The 21,051-nt window shown below is 39.3% G+C and overlaps 2 protein-coding genes across 6 annotated transcripts in view; both read left to right on the plus strand.

Annotated features, from left to right (window-relative positions):
- Positions 1 to 275: 275 nt before the first annotated feature.
- slc35g1 (solute carrier family 35 member G1) lies at positions 276 to 8,609 on the plus strand. 2 transcript variants are annotated; one of them, XM_077501802.1, is made up of 5 exons: positions 276 to 811; positions 2,046 to 2,220; positions 3,494 to 3,628; positions 3,705 to 3,901; positions 5,344 to 8,609. In XM_077501802.1, exons 1-5 carry the CDS (start codon positions 493 to 495, stop codon positions 5,754 to 5,756), a joined length of 1,239 nt encoding a protein of 412 aa, XP_077357928.1. In that variant the 5' UTR covers positions 276 to 492; the 3' UTR covers positions 5,757 to 8,609. The 2 variants fall into 2 exon arrangements, with proteins under 2 accessions (XP_077357928.1, XP_077357929.1); XM_077501803.1 differs by lacking the exon at positions 276 to 811 and adding an exon at positions 1,361 to 1,826.
- A 2,300-nt stretch (positions 8,610 to 10,909) lies between these two features.
- Positions 10,910 to 21,051, plus strand: part of plce1 (phospholipase C, epsilon 1) — a 58,235-nt gene continuing 48,093 nt past the window's right edge. Inside the window, exons 1-5 of one of the 4 annotated variants that reach the window (XR_013279468.1) lie at positions 10,910 to 11,116; positions 16,950 to 17,297; positions 17,596 to 18,143; positions 18,225 to 18,578; positions 19,465 to 19,674. Coding sequence is in view for 3 of the 4 variants with exons in the window: in XM_077502650.1 (XP_077358776.1) it covers positions 17,604 to 18,143; positions 18,225 to 18,578; positions 19,465 to 19,674 (1,104 nt within the window). In the remaining variant the exon portion in view is untranslated. The remainder of the gene's footprint in view (positions 11,117 to 16,949; positions 17,298 to 17,595; positions 18,144 to 18,224; positions 18,579 to 19,464; positions 19,675 to 21,051) is intronic. The other 3 variants (XM_077502650.1, XM_077502651.1, XM_077502652.1) reach the window with 3 other exon arrangements.

Here is a 21,051-nt window from a genome sequence, read left to right on the forward strand (position 1 = left end):
AACATTATTTTGTGAAGAGGGACGCTCATTTATAATTTTCTTCGGGTTAACTTTGAGTTTCCTAAGAAGTAAAAACTGAAAATATTCCGGGTCATATGTCACCTGACTGTCTACCAAAATGAAGTAGTACGTAAGGATTTAAGTAAAGTGTGACAATATTTGTCACCTCTTGATTTAAGGGACAGAAGTGTCAACTGTGACAAAGAAAACGTTTATGTCGTTTGACAGGTCGAAATGACGTAATGCACGTCAGCTGATAAGTGCAAACAGTGGGCGTGAACGTTTCATGTTTTGGTTGTCCATCAAAGTGGTAGGGGGGTAGGCTTCATTTCTTCTGCCCCCCGTGGCTAAAGTAAATCACTGCAAGCGAGTTGGCGTCCGGGCCAAACCAAGGTTAGTTATTAACTTGGCCTTTCTAGTCACTTCTGGGGAACCAAGAGCCGGGCAGTCGCCGGATCGAGGCATGCTGCCGCCCGGTCCTCACATCTCACCATGGCTGACCGCGACCACTGCCCACCGGAGAACGCTTTAGCCGTGCCAGAACACGTCACGGTCGTGTTCCACAAAGTTGCCAGTCATGGCGAAAACAGCGGCAGCGACGACGACCGCTGGTACGGCGACCGCGAGCCGTCCATGGAGAGGACTCGCGTGCGCCCGCGGCAGGACCACGACGGGGATGCTGGCGAGGAGGAGGAGGAGGAGACGACCGCCTCGAAGTTGCCGGAGGGCGGCGAGTGGGAAACGCTGTGCCCGCCGCCGGCGTCGCGCGTCACCAGGAAGGCAGCATCCGCCGGCCAGAGCGCGAGCCAAGGTTGACCTGATTTCAAATTCTAACCGTGTGTGCATGCCTCCTGTTACCGCGTTCTATTTTGAACGTTGCCTTAAGTTAAAAGAACCGTTATAATACCGAATAAATTACTTCCTGTAAATATTGAGTTACTATCGCGTGACGTCACGCATAAGCGATAACGGTGCTCATGTCACGTGACGGCTGTTAGCTAACAACCACTGCACAGTATAGTAAATTTACAGTTGTTCAGCATAACGTATTCTCGCGTAAATGTAAATGTTTTGGGGCATAATAGTGAACCACACAGCCAGTGATGACGTTACGAGGTTACTGCTTAAAGTAACACACAATATACATCTGCTCAGCAACATCGTCTGTATTAACGTATAATGTTATGTCATCATTTTAGCTAGTTAGGCTAGCTGGCCATTTAGCATAATTTATCACATTATTTAATCACATAGTAATTTAATTAGACACATTTGTAACCTGCAACTGTACACATGTTTATAGGTTGCTTTAAAAAAAAAAAGAAAAAGAAAGGGAAGCCTGAATATAATGACGCCAGTGATACAAAATACATTAGCATAAAAAAAAACATGACAAAACATTATTGGGTTTCAATTTCAGCTGTGGCCTTTTTGCGAAGTTTCTATGTTCTCCTTGTGCTTGCTGCGGGTTTTCTCCCAGTACTCTTATCTTCCTCCCACTTTCTAAAAACATTCAAGTTAGAACGCATTGATGGTATTTTGTTTATAGGCTATATGCCAGGCCTCTTCCTCAAAGTCAGCTCTAGTCGGCTCACCTGTGACTTGAGTACAAGCACTAATGAAAATGGGCGAATGGATAAGACCCGACTTGCCCATTATTAGTTTCTGACAAAGCTGGGAAAAGGTGGAACGTTCGAAAAGGACAATAAAGTTTACAATGAATAAGAAAGTATTGAAGTTCTTTTTGGAACTGTTCAAGGAAACTGGATACTACTACCCGACCAGTTTAACTCACCTGAACAATCGGGCCTTTTTCCTGACTAAAGGTTAGAATAAGTTATTTGATATACGGGATTGAAAATAGACGTCACACTGCGTGCGATCACAAAGACAAGTGGAAACATAATCTTGACAGTCGGTATGTGCCGTGCACCGCTGGCAAGGTGCTCTTGAAATGTTTTGAAACTTGCTGGCGTACCCTTGAAACATTTTGTTCTGTAATATTAACTCTACCTTTCTTTTTTTCTTTTTTTTTCATTCCACAGGGAAATCAAAGAGATGTCCCGGTCTTGGTTTGTTCTATGCCTTCCTCTCCTCAGTCTTCTTTTCCATCATCTCCCTGATGGTGAAGACCATCCAGGGAGTGCACGCTATCGAGATCAGCGGCATTCGCTGCTTCTTCCAGATGGTTTTCATCGCGCCTTTACTCATTTACCACAAGTAAGCATGATTGAGAAATTCAATGAAAAAAAACTTGAATCATCATTGTGAGATGGAAGTGTAGGTCATCGACTAGAAAGGGGAATATAAAATGACATTAACTGGATGTTTATATGGATGCTATACTCTATTTCCCCCCCAACAATTATATCTGTTAAAATTAGCTAAAATATATAACATATTTAAAGATTTTTTTTAATGTGAATTTATTTTTGATATTGAACAAAAATACTAGATTTATCTCACAATATTTAATTATTTGTATTGCATTGTTTTTTAACAATATGATCAATTAAAAGCAAAATTAAATATTAGGCACCCACAATAATTTATGATAAATCTACTCAAGACATAAATTGATGTTTATTCTCAATGAGAACATTTTTTTTTTTGTACCATCACTGAATCGCAATATTAAAACTGGTGTCTTCTTCGCAGTGAGTACTTTAGTGTATATTTTTTTTAAACAAACGTCTTCTCTTTTTGTGTAACATTGCAAAACTAAATAAACTCCAATTAAATGAACATTAATATTCCTCAGAAATTGTGTGCTTCAAAAAGTTGAAACATAAAATGTGTTTTAAAATGTTAAAATTGAAGATATAATACACATTTTTCATAGAAATGTTTGCAAAACTCAGCCAGTTGCTGGACAGGAAACTGTCTTAGGCAAGTAAAAGTAAAGCTCATGAGTCTTCTTCGCCTGAAGACTTCCGTACATTTCCCCGCCACTCTTATGAGGCACTCCCCCTAGTGGCCTGCCAAGTAATTGCTCAATAAGTAATGAACAATGGAGCCGTCACAGTGGCTGTATATATAACTACAAATATCGCAATACTTGCGTAGGCGTATCGATAATCTATCGGGAGACCAAGTATCACGATTTATTGCGATATCGATATATCGTCACACTCCTATTAAATATTGTGAATAAATTATTCCTCTTCATGTTGGAAAATTGACATGCGTAAAATGTTGACACTTGTATATTTATGACCACAGTAAAAAGAGGTTTAAAATAGATGAAGACTCACCAGCGTGTCCTTCCATCTATCTTTTTTTTTTTTTTTTTTTTCCTCTCCACCCCCAACAAAATTACATCTGAACCACATTTCAGCCCATGCATCCATCCTCGTGTCATCTTCCCTTCCCCAAAAACGTCATTTACGACCTTCACCGTCACAGTCGGGCCAGCCATCCATTTTGTCTCCCCCACCGCCATCCATTTTGTTTCCCATTCATCCGTCCACCCTCATTATCTGTGCTCCTGCAGGACAGGCTTCCTGGGTCCCCGGAATAAGCGTCTGTATCTGATGCTGCGGGGCTTCCTGGGCTCCAACGCCATGATCCTGCTCTTCTACGCCGTGCAGCAGATGCCGCTGGCCGACGCCACCGTCATCATGTTCAGGTGAGGTGAAACACTCGCACCTCGTCGCGTTAAAATTTCGGGTGAGTGCGTGAGCACGGTTTGTCTTTTTGAGCAGTAATCCAGTCTTCACCTCGCTGCTGGCCTGGGTGTTTTTGAAGGAGAAGTGTACAATCTGGGACTGCGTCTTCACCGTCTTCACCTTGACTGGAGTCGTCCTCATCGCCCGGCCGCCGTTTCTCTTCGGCGAACATATCCAGGGCATCGAGGGAAACTACACGAACCACATCAAGGGGACCATCGCTGCTTTTGCAGGTGATTTGAACTGATAACAGTTCACGTTTTAACTTTCTACGTTTTTTTTTATTATTGGTGAATCATCATCTGCATCCATTAGAAAGATTTTAGATTTTGTGAAATTTTATACATAAAAGTACTTCGGGTATCGGTACCTGGTATCAGTGAGTACGCAAAGAGTGAATACATCCGTATTTATAATTATTATATGTAGCATGTTATGGAAGTAATTTATTTTGAATTTAATTTAACATGTATTTATAGACAAAAATAATTTAAGTCAGTTCATTTTGAAGTTAAAAAAATATTTTAAAAAAGCAATTTAAGTTAGAATTTAAAATGTTATCACAATTTAATTAAGAAATACATTTATTTAGAATTTATTTTGTGTTGAATTAAATTCTTAGTAATATTAGTAACATTTAAGTCATTTCACATTTAAGTTAATTTACGTTAAAAAAACATTAAAAATGCAAATTTAAGGTAGAATTTATTTCTTAGTTAAAATGGTATTGCGATTTAATTTAGAATTTTTGTATTGAATTAAATCATTATTAATATTAGTACCAGTTTAAGTCAGTATTTCTAATTTACGTTAAAAAAAATCTATTATTAAAAATTCAAAATCTAAGGTAGAATTTATTTTTAATTTAAAATGGTATTGCAGTTTAATTTTGAATTTATTTTGTACTGAATGATATTATTAGTAATATTAGTAACAATTAAAGTCTGTCTTTTTTTTTTTTAAGTCTATTATTAAAAATGCAAAATTTAAGGTAGAATTTATTTTCAATTTCAAATGGTATTGCAAGTTCATTTAGAATTTATTTTGTATTGAATTATGTTATTAGTAATATTAGCAGCAATTTAAGTCAGTTTCACGTTAAAAAAAATATATTATCAAAAATGCAAAATTTAAGGTAGAATTTATTTTTGTACTGAATTATATTATTAGTAATATTAGTAATAATTTAAGTCAGTGTTTTTCATTTATGTTAAACATTAAAAATACAAAATTTAAGGTAGAATTTGTTTTTAATTTAAAATGGTATTATAATTTAATTCAGAATCTATTTCGTACTGTATTATATTATTCATAATATTAGTAACAATTTAAGTCAATTTTTTTTATTTACATTTAAAAAAACATGATTAAAAATGCTAAATTTAAGATGGAATTTATTTTTTATTTAAAATGGTATTGCAATTTTATTTAGAATTATTTTTTTTTTTTTTACTGTATTATATTATGAATAATATAGTAAATATGATATTGTTTATTTTCGTATCGATTAATATATTGCTTGTGTATGTTTAATAATGCATGGAAAGAGGACCTTGAAAAAATAGTGGCCATTAAATCGCAATCGCAATAATGAGGAAACATAATTACCATTCGATTATTTTTGAAAATCATTCAGCTCTTCTTATCCTGACATTTCTTGTGTACTTTTCCATAGGCGCGATCGGGGCCGCATGTACCATGGTCGTCCTGCGCAAGATAGGAAAGAGCGTGCACTACTACCTCTCGGTGTGGTATTACGCCGTCATCGGCTTCATCGAGTGCGTCATCGCCGTCAGCGTGCTGGGCAAGTGGACGATCCCCTCGTGCGGCCAAGACCGCTGGATGCTGATGCTGATCGCCGTCCTGGGCATCGCCGGCCAAACCTTCCTGACCAAAGCCCTGCAGCTGGAGAAGGCCGGCCCCGTGGCCCTGACCAGGACGGTGGACGTGGTGCTGGCCTTCTTCTTCCAGTTTGTTTTCTTGGGCCAAGCGCCCAGCTGGTGGAGCCTCGGGGGGGCGCTGTTCATCGTGCTGAGCACCAGCGGCGTCGCGTTGAGGAAGTGGTACAGCAACACGCGCAAGAGCTGAAACGCGAGGAGCGAACTGTCCAGCGCTATTTTATTGATTGTTTGCGGTTTTACTGTTATTGGTTTCTTCTGTACTTGTTCTGAACATCAAACCTGCAACGAGGTTTGCAGCTGCGACACAGGAAAGGTTCTGTTTGGAACAACTCAATGACTTCAATTTGAAAAACAATTAAATATCAATTCAATTCTCCATGAATTTATTAGGTCACCGTGAAGAAACGCCTTCCGGTTCACGCCCAGTTACGTCTTCAGCGTCTTCAAAAGGTCAGTTTTACTTTTACTTTTATGACACAACGGTTAAACTATGAATTAGATGCCATTTAAAACATTGTCGGGCTTTATGAGGGCAACAGTTCTGAGGCCGGAACGTTATGTTTTTGAAATGACAACACCCTGGAAGTCACACAGATTTCCGCTGGACCTCGTCTGGCAAATAAGAGTAACAGCAAGCTTGTTTAGTTTTCATTTTCTTGACCTTTTTAATGAAGCGGAATTATTATTATTATTATTATTATTATTACACTGCCTTGGCTCCTCGTGTAGCTAAACTTGCATTACACTTCCTGTTTTGTCTCTGTTCTACGGAAGCGTGGAGCTGCCAATGTGGAGTAAACATTTTTGGCTGGCGAGTATGTTTGAACATACTCGCAAATATGTTCGAACATAGTAGCAAATACATTCAAACATAGTTGCAAATGCGTTCGAACATAGTCGCAAATACGTTCGAACATAGTTGCAAATATGTTCGAACGTACTTGTAGGCTACATGCTACAAAGTTAGCATACCTTCCCATAATGCCACGGGGTGGTATTTGCGCATGCGCGAGTGAAAACAAAACCCCATTTTTTTAGTTATTTGGGTCACATTACCAATTCATTAGAAAATTAAGTAGACAAACAACAGTGTTCATTCGTAACTTTTAACTTTAACTTTTTCGCCCCATAATGCAATGGGGTATTACGCTTGTGCATTTGGGTACCACAGCAATCGAGTATGTTCCAGCGTATTTGCGACTGTGTTCGAACGTATTTGCGACTATGTTCGAACATCTTTGCGAGTATTTTCGAACATATTTCAATACATTGGAACATATTTGCGAGTATGTTCGAACATATTCGCGAGTATGTTCGAATATACTCGCCAGCCAAAAATGTTTACTCCACATTGGCAGCTCTACGCTTCCGTACTGTTCTTATGTGCAATACAAAAGTTATGGTGGAAGTGTATCGCATCGCCTTAGCTCATCACCCCCCCACCCTTTTTTTTAAGGTGAGTCTACATGAAGTCAACAAAGCCAGCATTAGGACCATTCTCACTGTGTCTAAAAAACCCCCCTAATAATTATAAAACATGTCTTAAAAGACTGTCTTGACTTATCTCAACATGAGGCACACCAGCGGTTTTACCACTTACAACTAAGTATGGATGACCATTTTGTTTCAATCATGTCAATTTCACAATCACAATTTTACACCCATCCCGATACCTTACGCATTATTATTTTTTTCCCCCAGCAAGTATGAAGCTTTGTTACATTTTTTGGTTTAAATGAATTAGGATTCTCTCAGGGATCACTTAGAATGGATATCCTCTACCAAAAGATGATTTCACGTGAAAAAGAATATACTGTGTCTGGAAATTAAAAATACAGTAGTTATTTGAACTCAACATGTGCCTTGTCTGAAAGAGGCAGCTCTAGGCCAAAAGTATTCAGACACATGGCCTAACAACTAAGACTAAATGATTAATTAAGAAGTGTACCCCAATACTTTTGTGTATTTGCACACATCGTTTGTAAAACTCCCTTGGAAGAAATGTTGAATGAAATGCCGTAATAAATAAAAGTGGTGCCTTGAGATACAAGTTTAATTTTTATTTTGCCGCTAGCTGGTCTAGGTGTTTAGCATTGTGTGTTCGCATTAAGCTATCGGCCTTTTTAGCATCGTGTATTAGCATTAAGCAAGCGGACTTTTTAGCATCGGACATTAGCATTAAGCTAGCGGACTTTTTAGCATCGGACATTAGCATTAAGCTAGCGGACTTTAGCAAGGCAAAGTACTTGTTAGCCTTTGTGTTTTTGGTCAAAACACGTAAACTTGAACAAACCTGGACTGGGAGTGGGATTGAACATCACAGTTTTTTTGTTCTTTTTTGTACTCAAGAATTTGTCACTAACTGTGAAGTAATTTGAGCTCAGTGCCACCATAACAAAAACAAAATGCAAACGACGGCTCGTATCTCAATGTACCACTTTGCTTTGACAAGAATGAACATTTAGATTTGAAATGAGCATCTTCCAACATCCTCCTTCCTATTCTTGGTGAGTCACAAACTATGTCACTTAAATGACAAGTTATGCACTGTATTCTTGATGGGACTTCCAAGAAACTGAGTGTGCTAATCCAGTCCCTGTGAAACAGGGATGTAATGCAAACTTGAGAAAAGCCCCTTTAGAGGAAACGTGACAAGGGTTCACAATATTTGATTTATTTATACAGCGTTCCATATAAATTATAGCTGATGCTGAAATGAAGGTATTAGTTTTCAACCAAATATTTACATTTTTTTATTTTTTTATTTTTATTTTTTTTTTAAGGGGGAAAAAGAAAGTATCACATTTTGGATAATATATTTTTTCTATGTGGTTGCTTGATTTACAAATATATATTTTGGAGTACTTCTGCTGACTTAATTGCACAATGTGCTGTTTCCAATTATCAGTAAATAGTAAATAGAGCTTTCACATATATTTATTGTCATTATTTCTGTCATTTACGACATTCTGTACATTTCTGCATACATATGAATTCTATTTAGTCCAACATGGCTCAGTAATAAAATCCAGATCAATGACCTCATTGGTACCTGATGTGTGTGTGTGAATGTGGTTTAGTTTTACAGTCTCCTGTAAAAAAAAAAAAAAAATCCATAACACTAAAGGCTCTAAAAGGTCACAAGGGGTAAAAAGAGTCAAATAAAAATAAACCACTGAGTCAGGTGAGAGAGGATAATACCCCGCTGGGATGGATTGTTGTCATTGTGCATGTGTGCGTGTGCATGCACACAGGCTTCTTTGTTTATTCCCCCTTGTAGCTTGTAAACACTACAGCACACGTTTTTTGCAGCGCTCTTGTACAGTACATTCATGCAGTGTTTCAAACACACTTCAGGTTCAGATCAATAGCACACTTGATCTCTTAAAGTGACGGGATTTATCTGCTTTTCTTCCAAACCAAAGAAGTCTTGCACCAAATTTGCTTGATATTGATATTGTTTTAATGTAATGAACTATTTCTGACACTAGAGGGCGACATCTCACAAATCTCGCCTGTCTGACAACGAATATATTTTTTTAATGGACAAATGATGAAATTACATCTTTAGGCTTAATCACGAGCCAATTTTTTTTAAGCCATCGATTTTCAATATTTTTCTAAAGGCCTAATTTTACTTTCAGCTTTTTTATTTTTATTTTTAATACAGTCATTAAAGTCAGTGAGCTCATTTTTTGGCGTATAGTAAAGACATAAGGAGAGAGAGAGAGAAAAAAACTACCTTTTTGGTCCAAAAAAGTGGGGGAATCCCAAAGAATTTATGCACACTCTACGGTGGGGAGGAATGCTTGAGGATTTTTTTTTTATTATTTTTTTTAAAGGGGGGATTACACATTCCTGCAGCATGGCATCATGCTTCCCATCAATGCGAATGGGAGGGAAAAGGATCCCTCATTTTTCCAAGTTGAAATAGGCGCCTTTATTGGACGTGAAGTTAAAAAGGACTCATGGGAAGTTATGCATAGCTACATGAAAAACATGCGGGAGATTTGATATCGTAACAAAACACAAATGACAAGGTCAGTATAGAGTAGTGTAAATGCCACCTAATATATACAGGACTGCATAAAATGGACATCTGGCAAATGTGAGTGGGTAAATTGCATTTGCAAGACATTCCAAACGGGTGACACACACAGACACAGAGCAGACTCACTTAATTGTCTTTCTGACCCATGCAGCTCAGTAACTATAGAAATGCTACATTCATGTACAGTTGGAACCACCATATATGATGTAAAATTAAATAGCTTAGTAAATGTATTTATTTACTTTTTCATTTTATTTTATTTTATTTTATTTTATTTTATTTTATTTTATTTATGTATTTATTTACTTAATAGGCCTACCTATTCCGAAATTTATGAATTTAGTTTGTGTTTTGTTTTACCTGTATATTGCATGACTGATTTTTGTTGCATTTTATATGCAGCGATGGTTGTTTTATATTGATTTATTAATAAAATTGAGTTCAGTATCGCTAACGAATCCTGATAAGAGGGTTTAACCACCAGTAAGTGTTTAAAAAAAAAAACGGGGTTAATGGCTTCTCAACAAACCAACAAACAAATGTTAAAATAAGTATATATTAAAAAAAAAAAAAAAAAAAAAAAAAAATCCACTACTTCACTGCATTGGACGAATGCTGCATTCGAGGATGGTCGGAAGTCGGATATATCCGAGTAGGTTTTTCCCAGTTCCGACCTGAAAACGTTCGAGGCGAACGTAAACAACCAAAATGGCGGGTAATGAGAATCTTTTTTATTTTTTTATTTTGGTCCTCAAAACAAATTTTGACTTATAGAAAACTTACTTTTTTGCTATTCAGCTTCATTTATTGATTTAATCTTATTTCATAAGCATTCCATACAGTTAAGTAGTTGACCGTATAATTTCATGCAGGGAGATAGCGGCAATACTTTCACGTACGTTGCGTTAGGTGGAGTTATGTTGAATATTTATGAATGAAGAAAGCTATCTAGTTTTATACTCCAGTAAATTGTGTTTTGCCATTCGGAGTGACGTCACATTGTAGTTCGCCGCCCGCCGGTGAAGTCGGGGTCCTTTTTTCCTTCCGACTTCGCAAGTGGAAATTCCGAGTTCAAGGGGGCGTTCCCGTACACACTTCCTGATTTGAACTCGGAAAAGTCCGACTTCCGACCATCCTCGAATCCTTTAGGGACCGCATAAAATATGACCAGAAAAAATACTCGCATTAAAATTATATAGTAATACAAATAACAGAAGAATTACAGCCTCCAGTTTTTCATAAATGTATAGAATCATATAGCATGTCAACAAAACGCAACCTAAACCCTTTCAAATATTCATTAAGACGCAGCGGCATTTGTGAAGCACAAACTCCCGAGCTGTCCCTGAAGGCATCAGCGAAAGAGAGCGCTTTGCATGGTGCAACAACTCAAGCTGTTCAATCAACTGTCAGCCACGGACGGAGACGCTCCTCGTTCACTTCAACACCTGACATCAATTTGGCTGGATACTAGCTGGCTATAACTTCACTCGTCGGTAAGTTAGAGCTGCGACATGCTTATACTTTCAGCGGACACGTTTGGACACTTTCCGGCAGCCTCGTTTCGTTTGTTGAATAGCGCTTTTATTTTATTGACGCCACTTTTGACGTCACGTTTGTTTGTTGACAACACATCAGAGGCTGTTTGATAAGATTTCATTTTTTTCTATTGACTTTGAATGTCATGAAGTGAAATGTGCTTTATAGCTATAATTGGTTACATTTGTATGAATTTGAACGGGCCACGTGACGTTACCTTTGGCCCTCGAGATAACAAAAAAAAATATGGATTTAAAAATGGATGCCATTTTGATGTATTGGTGTAGGTCAACACTAGTGGGTTTGTTTTGCATCATGGCTGGAGTTGTGTTGACACTAGTGTGGATAAGTGAGGAGAGTCAGACATTTATTTGGTTGGACTTTATAACATGATTTTTGGTGCAGACCCCCTCGGGCTTTCAGCTGTGGAGCAACTCACCTTTATTACATTTTTGAATCCCCTCCACCTTCTGAACTATCAGCTGCTAGAAAACTACAGTTGCTTGCTGCAGACAATTCAAAGAAAATTACTTAAAAATTGTGTTACAGGATGACCGACCGTGGTTCCAACTGGGGCTGCAATGATTAATATCGAATAACTCAAATAATTCAGATTAAAAAAAAGTCATAGCAAAATCTCTGAATACAAAATAAGTAAAAACTTAAAAAGCACGGTTGTTAGAGCTCAAACCTCTCATTCGACACCCATGTCACTCACCAGCGAGTCACCACCTTTTCAAGCAACACGCAGTCAAGTCACTGATTCTACACTAGAACGTGCAATTGGATGATTGGTAGATTACTCTATTTCGAAAAATATGCACTAGCTGGAGCCCAAGAGCAAAAAGTGATGTTTTTAAAACGATTTTACTTTCACTTCCACTTGTGTGGCTCACCTTTTTGTCACACACATAAATTCTGACGCCCTCCCATCCCTCGGTCTTCAACATGAGTCATTTTTCAGTCTGCTCTTGCAAACATGTAAACACGCCAGCACTCATTGGTAGTGAAAATACAGTCAGCTTTCTCCCTTTGTCACTTTGCGCTCGCGCACACACACGCACATCGCGCCTCGGTCTCTTTCCACTGGCGTCTCTTTCTGCCCTTCCCTCTAATCAAAGCCATATGTGCTGTTCTCCATGAAAAGTTGCTTGTGTTTGCCACATTCGGTGTTTGTTGACAGTGGAAGGCAACGTGCAGCACATTACAGGTTGATGTTTCATCTCTTGCCCATTTTCATCTGCTGCTGTTGTGTATTTAACCATTCATCTTTTTTTTTTTTTTTTTTTTGCTGAATGCACATGTGGCTGATGTCTTGTTGACGCAATTTGCAAGCTTGCCTCGTGACTAGTTATTTGATAGTAGAGCTGCAACAGGTAGCCAATTATCAATTTGATAATTATTCTCGGTCGTCAATAAATAGTTGAGATGCCATTTTTAATTTAAAATTGTGCAAATATTTAGAATTTCAACTTCTTAACAGTAAATATTCTCTGATTTCTGCAGTTCACTATGAAAGCAGATTTATTTTTTTTGTCTAAAATTAAAAAAGAAAATATTTTGCAAAAACAATGATCAACATGTTTGCCTATTTCCTGACATATTAATTGAATCATAATTTTTTTTGTGTATTTTCTGCACTGTCAATTTGCAATATTGTCCATTTTTTAAATAAAGAGATGGAAATTAAAGCATGTTTTTTAAAATCCGGTTCATCCATTAAAGGGATACTTTACTTATTTAGCCATTTTTGGCAGTCAAAACCATAACAATTCTAAATTCTGAATTCTTTTTAAAACACATTTTGCAACTTGTCGACTGAAAGTGACATCACAAGGGCTCAGGTAACCAATCACAGCTCTCCTGTTTTCTAGGTTTGGTCATGTGACATTCACAAGCTGTGATTGGTTACCTGAGCCCTTGTGGTGTCATTTTCAGTCGACAGGGAGTTGCAAAATGTGTTTTTACAGGTACTAATTGTACGTGAAAAATAATGAAAGTATCAAATTAATTATAGACAAAATATTAACTTTTTATTGCTATAATGGGCTGAATAAGTGAAGTATCTCTTTAATCGACAAAATTATCAACGGATGAATTGATTACTAAAATAATTGTTAGTTGCAGCCTTACTTGATAATAAAACTTGTGATAACTATAACTACCCTTCACATGCACATTTTTTGTTTGATAAATCATTTTTTTGTCCTATTAATTGATGGGACAATCGGTCAACTAATCGATTGTGAAAATATTCAATAGCATAGCCTTGAGTTGAAGTCTGACTTCAAATAAGCACCAGTTCTGCAGCAAAGTAAATAAGCTATTTGAGGAAATGAAGTCCACGTAATTTTATTTCTTTCATTTGATCATATATATGTCCCAGTTATTAAACCCTAAATTAACTTGCTGGTTGGTGTGTAACTTTAAGACCACTGAAGAAATGAAATCATTGAGCAGCGATTCAAGGCTTCATATGATTGTATATTGTTGCAGGTGATAGTAACATTTGCATAGTAACACAAAGCAGTGAAAAGGAATGTTACCCCCCTTTCCCCGTCTCCTCAAGCCTTTTTCTTTCGTTTTGTCTGTGACCCCCCACTACACAATAGACAAGTGGAATCCTGCTCTCCTCAACCTGCTGATTACGCTTCTGGAATGCTTAAGAGCCAGAGTGAAATGCGCAAAGAGAAGTATTAGTCGTGTGGAATCCCCCCCCAATTGTGCACTTTTTACAGTCCACTTTTCGGGACTCCCATCCCGTGCGAGATGGCAAGGTGGCGCCTAATCGCAACATAGCAGGCGGTGGTGAGTCATCATTTGGATGAATTGAGAGATGATGCACATGAATGAACCAGGAGAGAAAAAAATGTTGTTATGCTCTTGTCGAGGGAAACAATGATTTCGGACCACTTCCAAGAGCTTTCGCCAACTCGCAGCCTCATGGATACTCCCCGTGGACTTGCTGAGGAGGATATCAACTTGTGATCTTATGTGGTTGCTACATCGAGTTCTGGATTGCGTAACATGCGTTACACTTTAGGAATAGTTGGGCTGCAGCTGTTTGATCATGGCTAGAATCGATGAGAATCATAGATTAATCGATTGGGTAAATTAAGAGATAACAGCCGATCGCAATCAGATTGGAAAGTCTCATTTAAATCTGGAAATGTTTTGGTCTTACAGAATGAATACTTTGACTTGTAGTCTTTTAGTGCCCTAGCGAATTATCATTTGCATCAGAAAGACAGGAAGGCCTTTGTTTTATATTAAAAAGTACTAGATGTTTATACTCAGTATCAGTGAGTAGTCAAGAGTGAATATTTGTAATGGCATGGGTCTGGGAAAAAAGTGTTCTTGAACATCCTATGTAGTGTATATGGATGTAACTGTAAGTCACATGACCTTTATCCAATGTTAGCTAGCTAGCTAAAGGAATAGTCATTCTCTGTGCCCAACTAACACTTCTGTATTGCGTTTAGTACATCTCATAAAGCAGACGGGATGGAGTGGTTAAATTCTTGGTCAGTGCACCTGTCACTTGATGTGACCTGATTTGGGGCTGTTTTTGTGTTTTTGTTGTCTGCACTCTTGGCTCCAGGCTGAGATTTTGCCCGCCCGCTTTGTTTGCTTTGGTTCACAGAGCTGATAGCGAAAGGGAGACAAAAGTTTGCGCTGTGGTGCTTTTAGCCAGATAACTGTGCTATGTCCTGTTACTGTCTTAATTATCGTGTTGTACTCAATTCTGATTGCAATTGCGTCTACTGTATGTCTTAATAGTTGATGCTGGATGGCACACGTTCCTGGTTTGGTACACTTTGCTCTGACTTGACTGTGCTCTGGCGGCATGAACACACTTCCACTCAAGAGAATAGTTAGACTACAGCAACAAATTATTTGTTCATAATCTCAATTGTTATTGGCACATAAACCCGGTCGGACCTGTTGACTGTGACATATTACTCATAATGCATCGCGAGTGCTTGTTGATGGATGGACGTGTTTTTTTTTGTGTTTTTTTTAAACTGAAGCTGACGAGCCTTCTACTGTCAGAGTTCAAGCTTCTCGTCAGTGTGTCACACAAGTCCAAAATTCCAACTGTTGTGGGTTGATTGGTTGACTGGAAGTGTCGCCGCAGGCAAAAAAAAAAAAAGACACTCCCACGTGCTATGCTTCTTGTCCAGATGGCGCAACCGCCGCAGTCTATCCAAACTTCTGATTAGGTGTGAATGAGTTTCGGCGGACTTTTTGAGGGTGTGAGTCATCAGAGGTTGTCAATTCAGTTGAAGAGTATCAGTGCTCGCTGCCCGGATGTGACTGGCGCTCTTGTGTGCGGTGGAGAGATTTGGAAACGTCCCACATTTGAGATATTTACATCCTCTCAGAGGCTAGTGCTATGTACACTCATATGGAGGTAAATGTGGTGCAAAGTAACCTGTAAAAAAAAAAAAAAAAAAATTGTACCTGTAGAAAAAAGTATAAATTTGTATGCGAAAGTCGTAATTTGTACTTGTAAAAATAAATTGTACCTGTTAAAAAAAAAAAAAAAAAGTGCCTGTAGAAAAAGTATAAATTTGTATGTAAAAGTTGTAATTTGTACCTGTAAAAAAAAAAAAATTGTAGCCTACGTAAAAAAAAATTGTACTTGTAAAAAAGAAAATGTGTCCACAAAAAAATATGTACATAAAAAAAAAATTGTATGTGGAAAAAAAAAAGGCTTTTTTTCTGTACAGATTTTTTTTTAGGTTATTTTATTAATTTTTTTTACGTACGTTTTTTTTTTACGGAATTTTTTTTAGTACACATTTTCTTTGTTACAGGTACATTTTTTTTTTTTTTTTTTTTTACATACACTTTTTTTTTTACATGTACAAATCACCACTTTTACAGATACAAATTTATACTCCCCCAACAGATACAACCTTTTTTTTTTTTTTTTTTTTCCAAGTTACTTTTGCTCCATATTACCACCATACCCCACCCTCTCCTCTCCTCTCCTCTGGTTTGGGTTCTTCTGGTCTCTTGTTTTTTGTTTTGTTTTGAACATTAAAATGCTGGCTAGATAATGATTAGTGCAGTAAGGAACTATGGGAGCTAAGTCATGAACGGTATGTTACAACATTGGCTGTGAACTCCAGGTACACAAGAAACACTAAGTAATTAGTCAATTAATTCTAAACCAACAAAATCACAAAATGACGCAACGCCTAAAAATCACCCCGAAGAGTGTATTAAAAAACTATAATGGATTTGGGTCCTGGTCTTCTCTTGACTCCATACTGTCTGACTTTTTCAGAACTATTATATTTGTCCTTTTGGAGTTGCCATCCTCATGTTCTACTTTTGTATCTGTGTCTTACTTTTTCCAATACACTTTAATGTGTATTGGTTTAGAATGCGTTGACTAATGACTGGTGAGTGACATGGGTGTCAGTGAAAAAGAATAAAGAGTTGGCTCTTGGCTGGTTAAAGTCCCAGCGGTTGTTGCATATGTTCTGACCTTGCAGTGGTGTATTTTGTTGGCTCAGTTGTTTTGGTCACAAAGGCTCATGTCAATTGCATTGATGGAGTTGCGTGTCTGCAGATAAGGACGCTGATGACAGGAGAGAGAGAACACAACAGGAAATGAGTTAAAGCGAGCAAAGTTTTCATTTTCTTCACGTGTTTTTGGCCCACAATGTATTTAATGGCACTGAAAACAAACAAACAAAAAAATGTAAATGTCAAGTAGCTTATTATGCAATAGTGATTGATAACTGGGGATTTTTATGCTTTTTGTTTCCCCCTCAGGACCTGCGATGAATCACTGTTCCAGAGCTGCACGTCAGGACCTAGCTCGCACTTGGCCTCATAAGCTGTGACTGCGAACCGTACTTACTATCAAGGAAATTCCTCAGGCCTCCCGGGTCACCTCTGCTTTTTGCTATCAGACGCTTTGTACAGCTGCACAAGCTTCCGTTTCCACAACAACACACGCCTGAAGCTCTCAGACACTCAAGAGACCATCGGGCATTTCGTTCGATGATTATTGGACCAGGACGCAATCATCCCCACCGCGATGACGCGCTCTCGAATGTGAAGGACGAAGGAGGACTTTTTGTGTGTAGTGATCTGGCTCGGGTCCATCTGATCATCTGCGTAAGTATTACCAATGCAATTGACAACATAATAGCTCAATTGCTTTTTATGAAGCGCTTATTTCGGTAAATGCGAGTGTGCTCCCGCCGTACATAATAAACTAGCTGAGTTCATTTCCTCTGCAGAGCTCATTTCCTTTTGCTGCTTTATGGAGTCAATAATTGGAATGGAAGTTGTTGCTTTGACAGTCTGGGTCTAGTGTTGTGTGTTTACAAGTATTATGGAGGAGCAAATATGACTGGTTAGACGTCTTGACTTCCATCAATGCTAAATTGTTCTTTCATTTGCGACCTGTCAGCAGACGCAATGGCCACCGAAGAGAATCAGATGGTCTCGGGCAAGCGCTCCGCATCTCCATCCTCCGCGGTCAGGCCCGGCAGAGAAACCAGACGCTCAAACGACAGCCAGGAAGTCCGTCAGCACCCGGACCAGCTGTGGCTGCCAACGGAGCGGAGTAGCCCCGCACTGCTTTATTACAGGAAGTTGTGTGACAGCGAGAATGAGACCATTCTGGACACGGAGTATGGCTCTTTTGAGTATAGCCCAGAGCAAATGGTTGGCAAAAGGATAGAAGGAATCGCCTCGAAGCTCGCCAGAGGTTCCCAAGGATCTCTTAGCCCGCTGGACTTTATAAGCGAGGGTGTAAATAAAGGCAGAACTGGCAGCGCCCCTTGCACCTGCACCCGCTTCACCCGCCGGGACTCCGCGGCAGACTCTTGCCACCGTCCCCCATCCTGCTCCAGCTCCAGCCCGGCTCACAGTCCGTTGCTCAGTCGCATCCATCGGCTGAGCCGGCAAGATCCCCGGCGCTCCAGTCTGCCCCTGTCGACACAGAATTTGCACAAAGTAGCAAACGCCAACTGAATTGTCTGTTAGTGATGATTTCACCCGGCGCTTCTTATCTGTTTGAATTTTTTCTACTTCCAGACCGCCTCCCGATGCAGCCCCTCCAGTGAACCCAACTCTCTGGCGTCCTCCCCCTGTAGCTCGCCCCGGCAGCTTCGGCGCAACGGACACGTCCACCGCCACTGTCTCAAAGAGGACTTCTCAAGTTTAGAGCGGCTCGACAGACACAGTTGCCCCTTGGAGAAATTTTTCAAATCCATGACGCGTGACGACAGGTTGTCCTCAGAAGGGAGAAGGGAGAGCTGCGGCGTGGACAACAGCAGCAGCAGCGATGAGGGGGCCGAAGAAGACCTCCTGGAGAACTCTGAGTTTGTCAGGAACCGTAAGGAGCGTTCCACGGTCCTAGTGAGGCGATTCTTTAAGAATAATCAGAAGGTATGGGCTTGTTTTTTGGGAATGTCCTTTCACATGAATTGCATGTCTTCTGGGAGAGGGAATCAATCTATCCCTGCCTTCACATGGTATGGGAAAGATGGACCTTACCACTCTGAAACTCCTAATTGTGTAGGCTGCGTAATTGCATAGATTCTAAAAGAACCTGCTAGCAGACGTTAACATCCTTATGTTAATATTTCTTGCCATTCACGCATCCTTCGGTGCTCTCTGTTGAAACTTGAAAAGTTCTCTCAGCCCGATAACTCGGATATCAACATAAAATCCCAGTTGTCCAGTAGAAAATACTACTTGAGGGGCGTTCACGTGGAGTTTTCTACTCGACATGTGGTATTTACCATAATTTCGATACCACATGAAGGTAGCAGAAGTTCTGGGAGAAAAGCATCAAGACTAGTCATCCAATCAGATTTGTTTCTGATATGGTCCGGTTTTGAATTGTGCCTGGGGTTTGCCATGTTGACGCGCGAACCAGCAGTAGTCACAATTTCACGGTTTTCTTTGGCCTGTGAGTGCAATTTTCAGGAAAATGCCGTTTTCAGTTTTTGCTTTTAACCACAAGTAAAAGTGTCATTATTTATTGCGCCTCTCAGCAGTTACACGTGGTTGTAAGGGAAATGGCATTTTGATTTTCTGCTCAAAACAGACAAATCCGCAAAGGTCAAATTGAGGCAACTAGACTTGTTTGTTGAAGACCTTTCACCATTAATGTAAAAAAATAATTTTTTACGTCTAAAGCTGTCAATGGCACTGAATGAGGTTAATCCAAATTCCAAAACTACTTCTTCAGTTCTCAATGTTTAGCTGTGGAATGACTTGAGAATCGATGCAGACACACTGAAACGGGAACCTTTGTTCTTTCTGTAAGATGACCAAGTCGGTGTGCACTGGAACCAGAGCGATTGTCCGCACGCTGCCCTCGGGACGCATCTCGGAGGAGGCCTGGGAGGAGGTGGTCTGCCGCCTGATATGGCGACCCGGCAGGAAAGAGATCCTGCCAATCCTGAGGCGCCGTGTGGGAGAAGACCTCAAAGTCTGCGCGGGAATGTTGCACTTTGCCTGGGCCAAGATGCACAAGGTAAAGATGCGATAACGGAATGACGTTGCCGTATAATGAGACTTGGGCGTACGTTTTTACGATGTTGCATCACAAACCACTTCGCCTGCAGTTACGATGTGCTTACCCTTGACATGTTTTCAAAAATGATGTTGAATTTCCACTGGCGATAAAGCACCGCTTTGGATGAATTTGGCCTCTCAAATTTCTCATCAAATCGAGAGCAAAGCTCTGTCGATGGCTGCGGTTTCACTTATTTACCTCTCGGCCGATTTGAAGCCTTTCTTCTTTCTTCTCCTATTTGGCTTGCAACGCGAAGCCTGCGATGCATTAAAGATGAATAATGTTTTGTAGAAGTATGTTAATGGACCAACACGCGCGCACACACAGGCTCTTTGTTCAGGCTGCGGGAAAGTGATTTATTCCCCCGTTAGTTCTGCTCGCCATGTTACTGACAGGCCCCAATGACTGAGCCCTCTGTCCTAGTGTGTGCATGCGTGAATGTGTGTGTGTAAATGCACCAAGCAGAGTTGGCAAGTTGGAAAAGCCACAAAAATTGAAGGGAAGGCAAATGAGGAGATGGTTGAGCACTAATGTTCTAGGTCAGGGATTCCCAGACTGCTGCGCATATTTCCACGACTGCTTGTGTGCTATTTTGTAGCCATATAGTCAAAGTTTGATGTTCGAGAGTCAATTTGTTTGGACATGTGCATGTCAATCACACACTTGTCACAGCGATACATGCGATAAACCAATTAAAAACGATTAACTGTTAAATTGCTAGCAAGCATGTTTTTGTCATACCAGTTTCGGTGTAAGATGTGATCGGGCTGCCCGATCGTATCGTGGTCGTCTAACGAACGCATCCCGCTACAGGATAGGCTGGAAATGATCCAGTTGACGTCAAACATTGGAAAGAAAATATTAAAGATGTCATTTAAATAACAAAATGTACGGACTGAAATTGTAAAAACATAAATAAACCTAAGAATATAAACGCAAAATATATTGAATAAATAATAAAATAGCTTGACTAAATGATAAATACACAAAAGATGTGACAAATATTGTCAGTTTAGATTGTTAATGTATTCCTATTACATTAAGTTTTTTGTTCTTGTGATTGATTTGTGAACAGCTAGCAAAGAACTCAAACTGAAGCTAATTTTGTTGTACTTTTGTACTGACATCACCGGAAAGTGTGAAGGCATTTCAATCAATTTTTTTTTTTCCACTTTTAAAGTATCATGCTTTTATATTTTTAGGTTTTTACCATTTTAGTCCATAAATTTTGTTATTTTGTACAATTGTAAGCAAACAATTTCCGGACAATCCTGTAGCGTGACGTCATCTGCAGGCGACCCCGATACAATCTGGCAGCCCGAGCACATCTTACAC

Source organism: Festucalex cinctus, chromosome 17, assembly GCF_051991245.1.
Source record: "Festucalex cinctus isolate MCC-2025b chromosome 17, RoL_Fcin_1.0, whole genome shotgun sequence".
NCBI classification, from domain to species: Eukaryota; Metazoa; Chordata; class Actinopteri; order Syngnathiformes; family Syngnathidae; genus Festucalex; species Festucalex cinctus.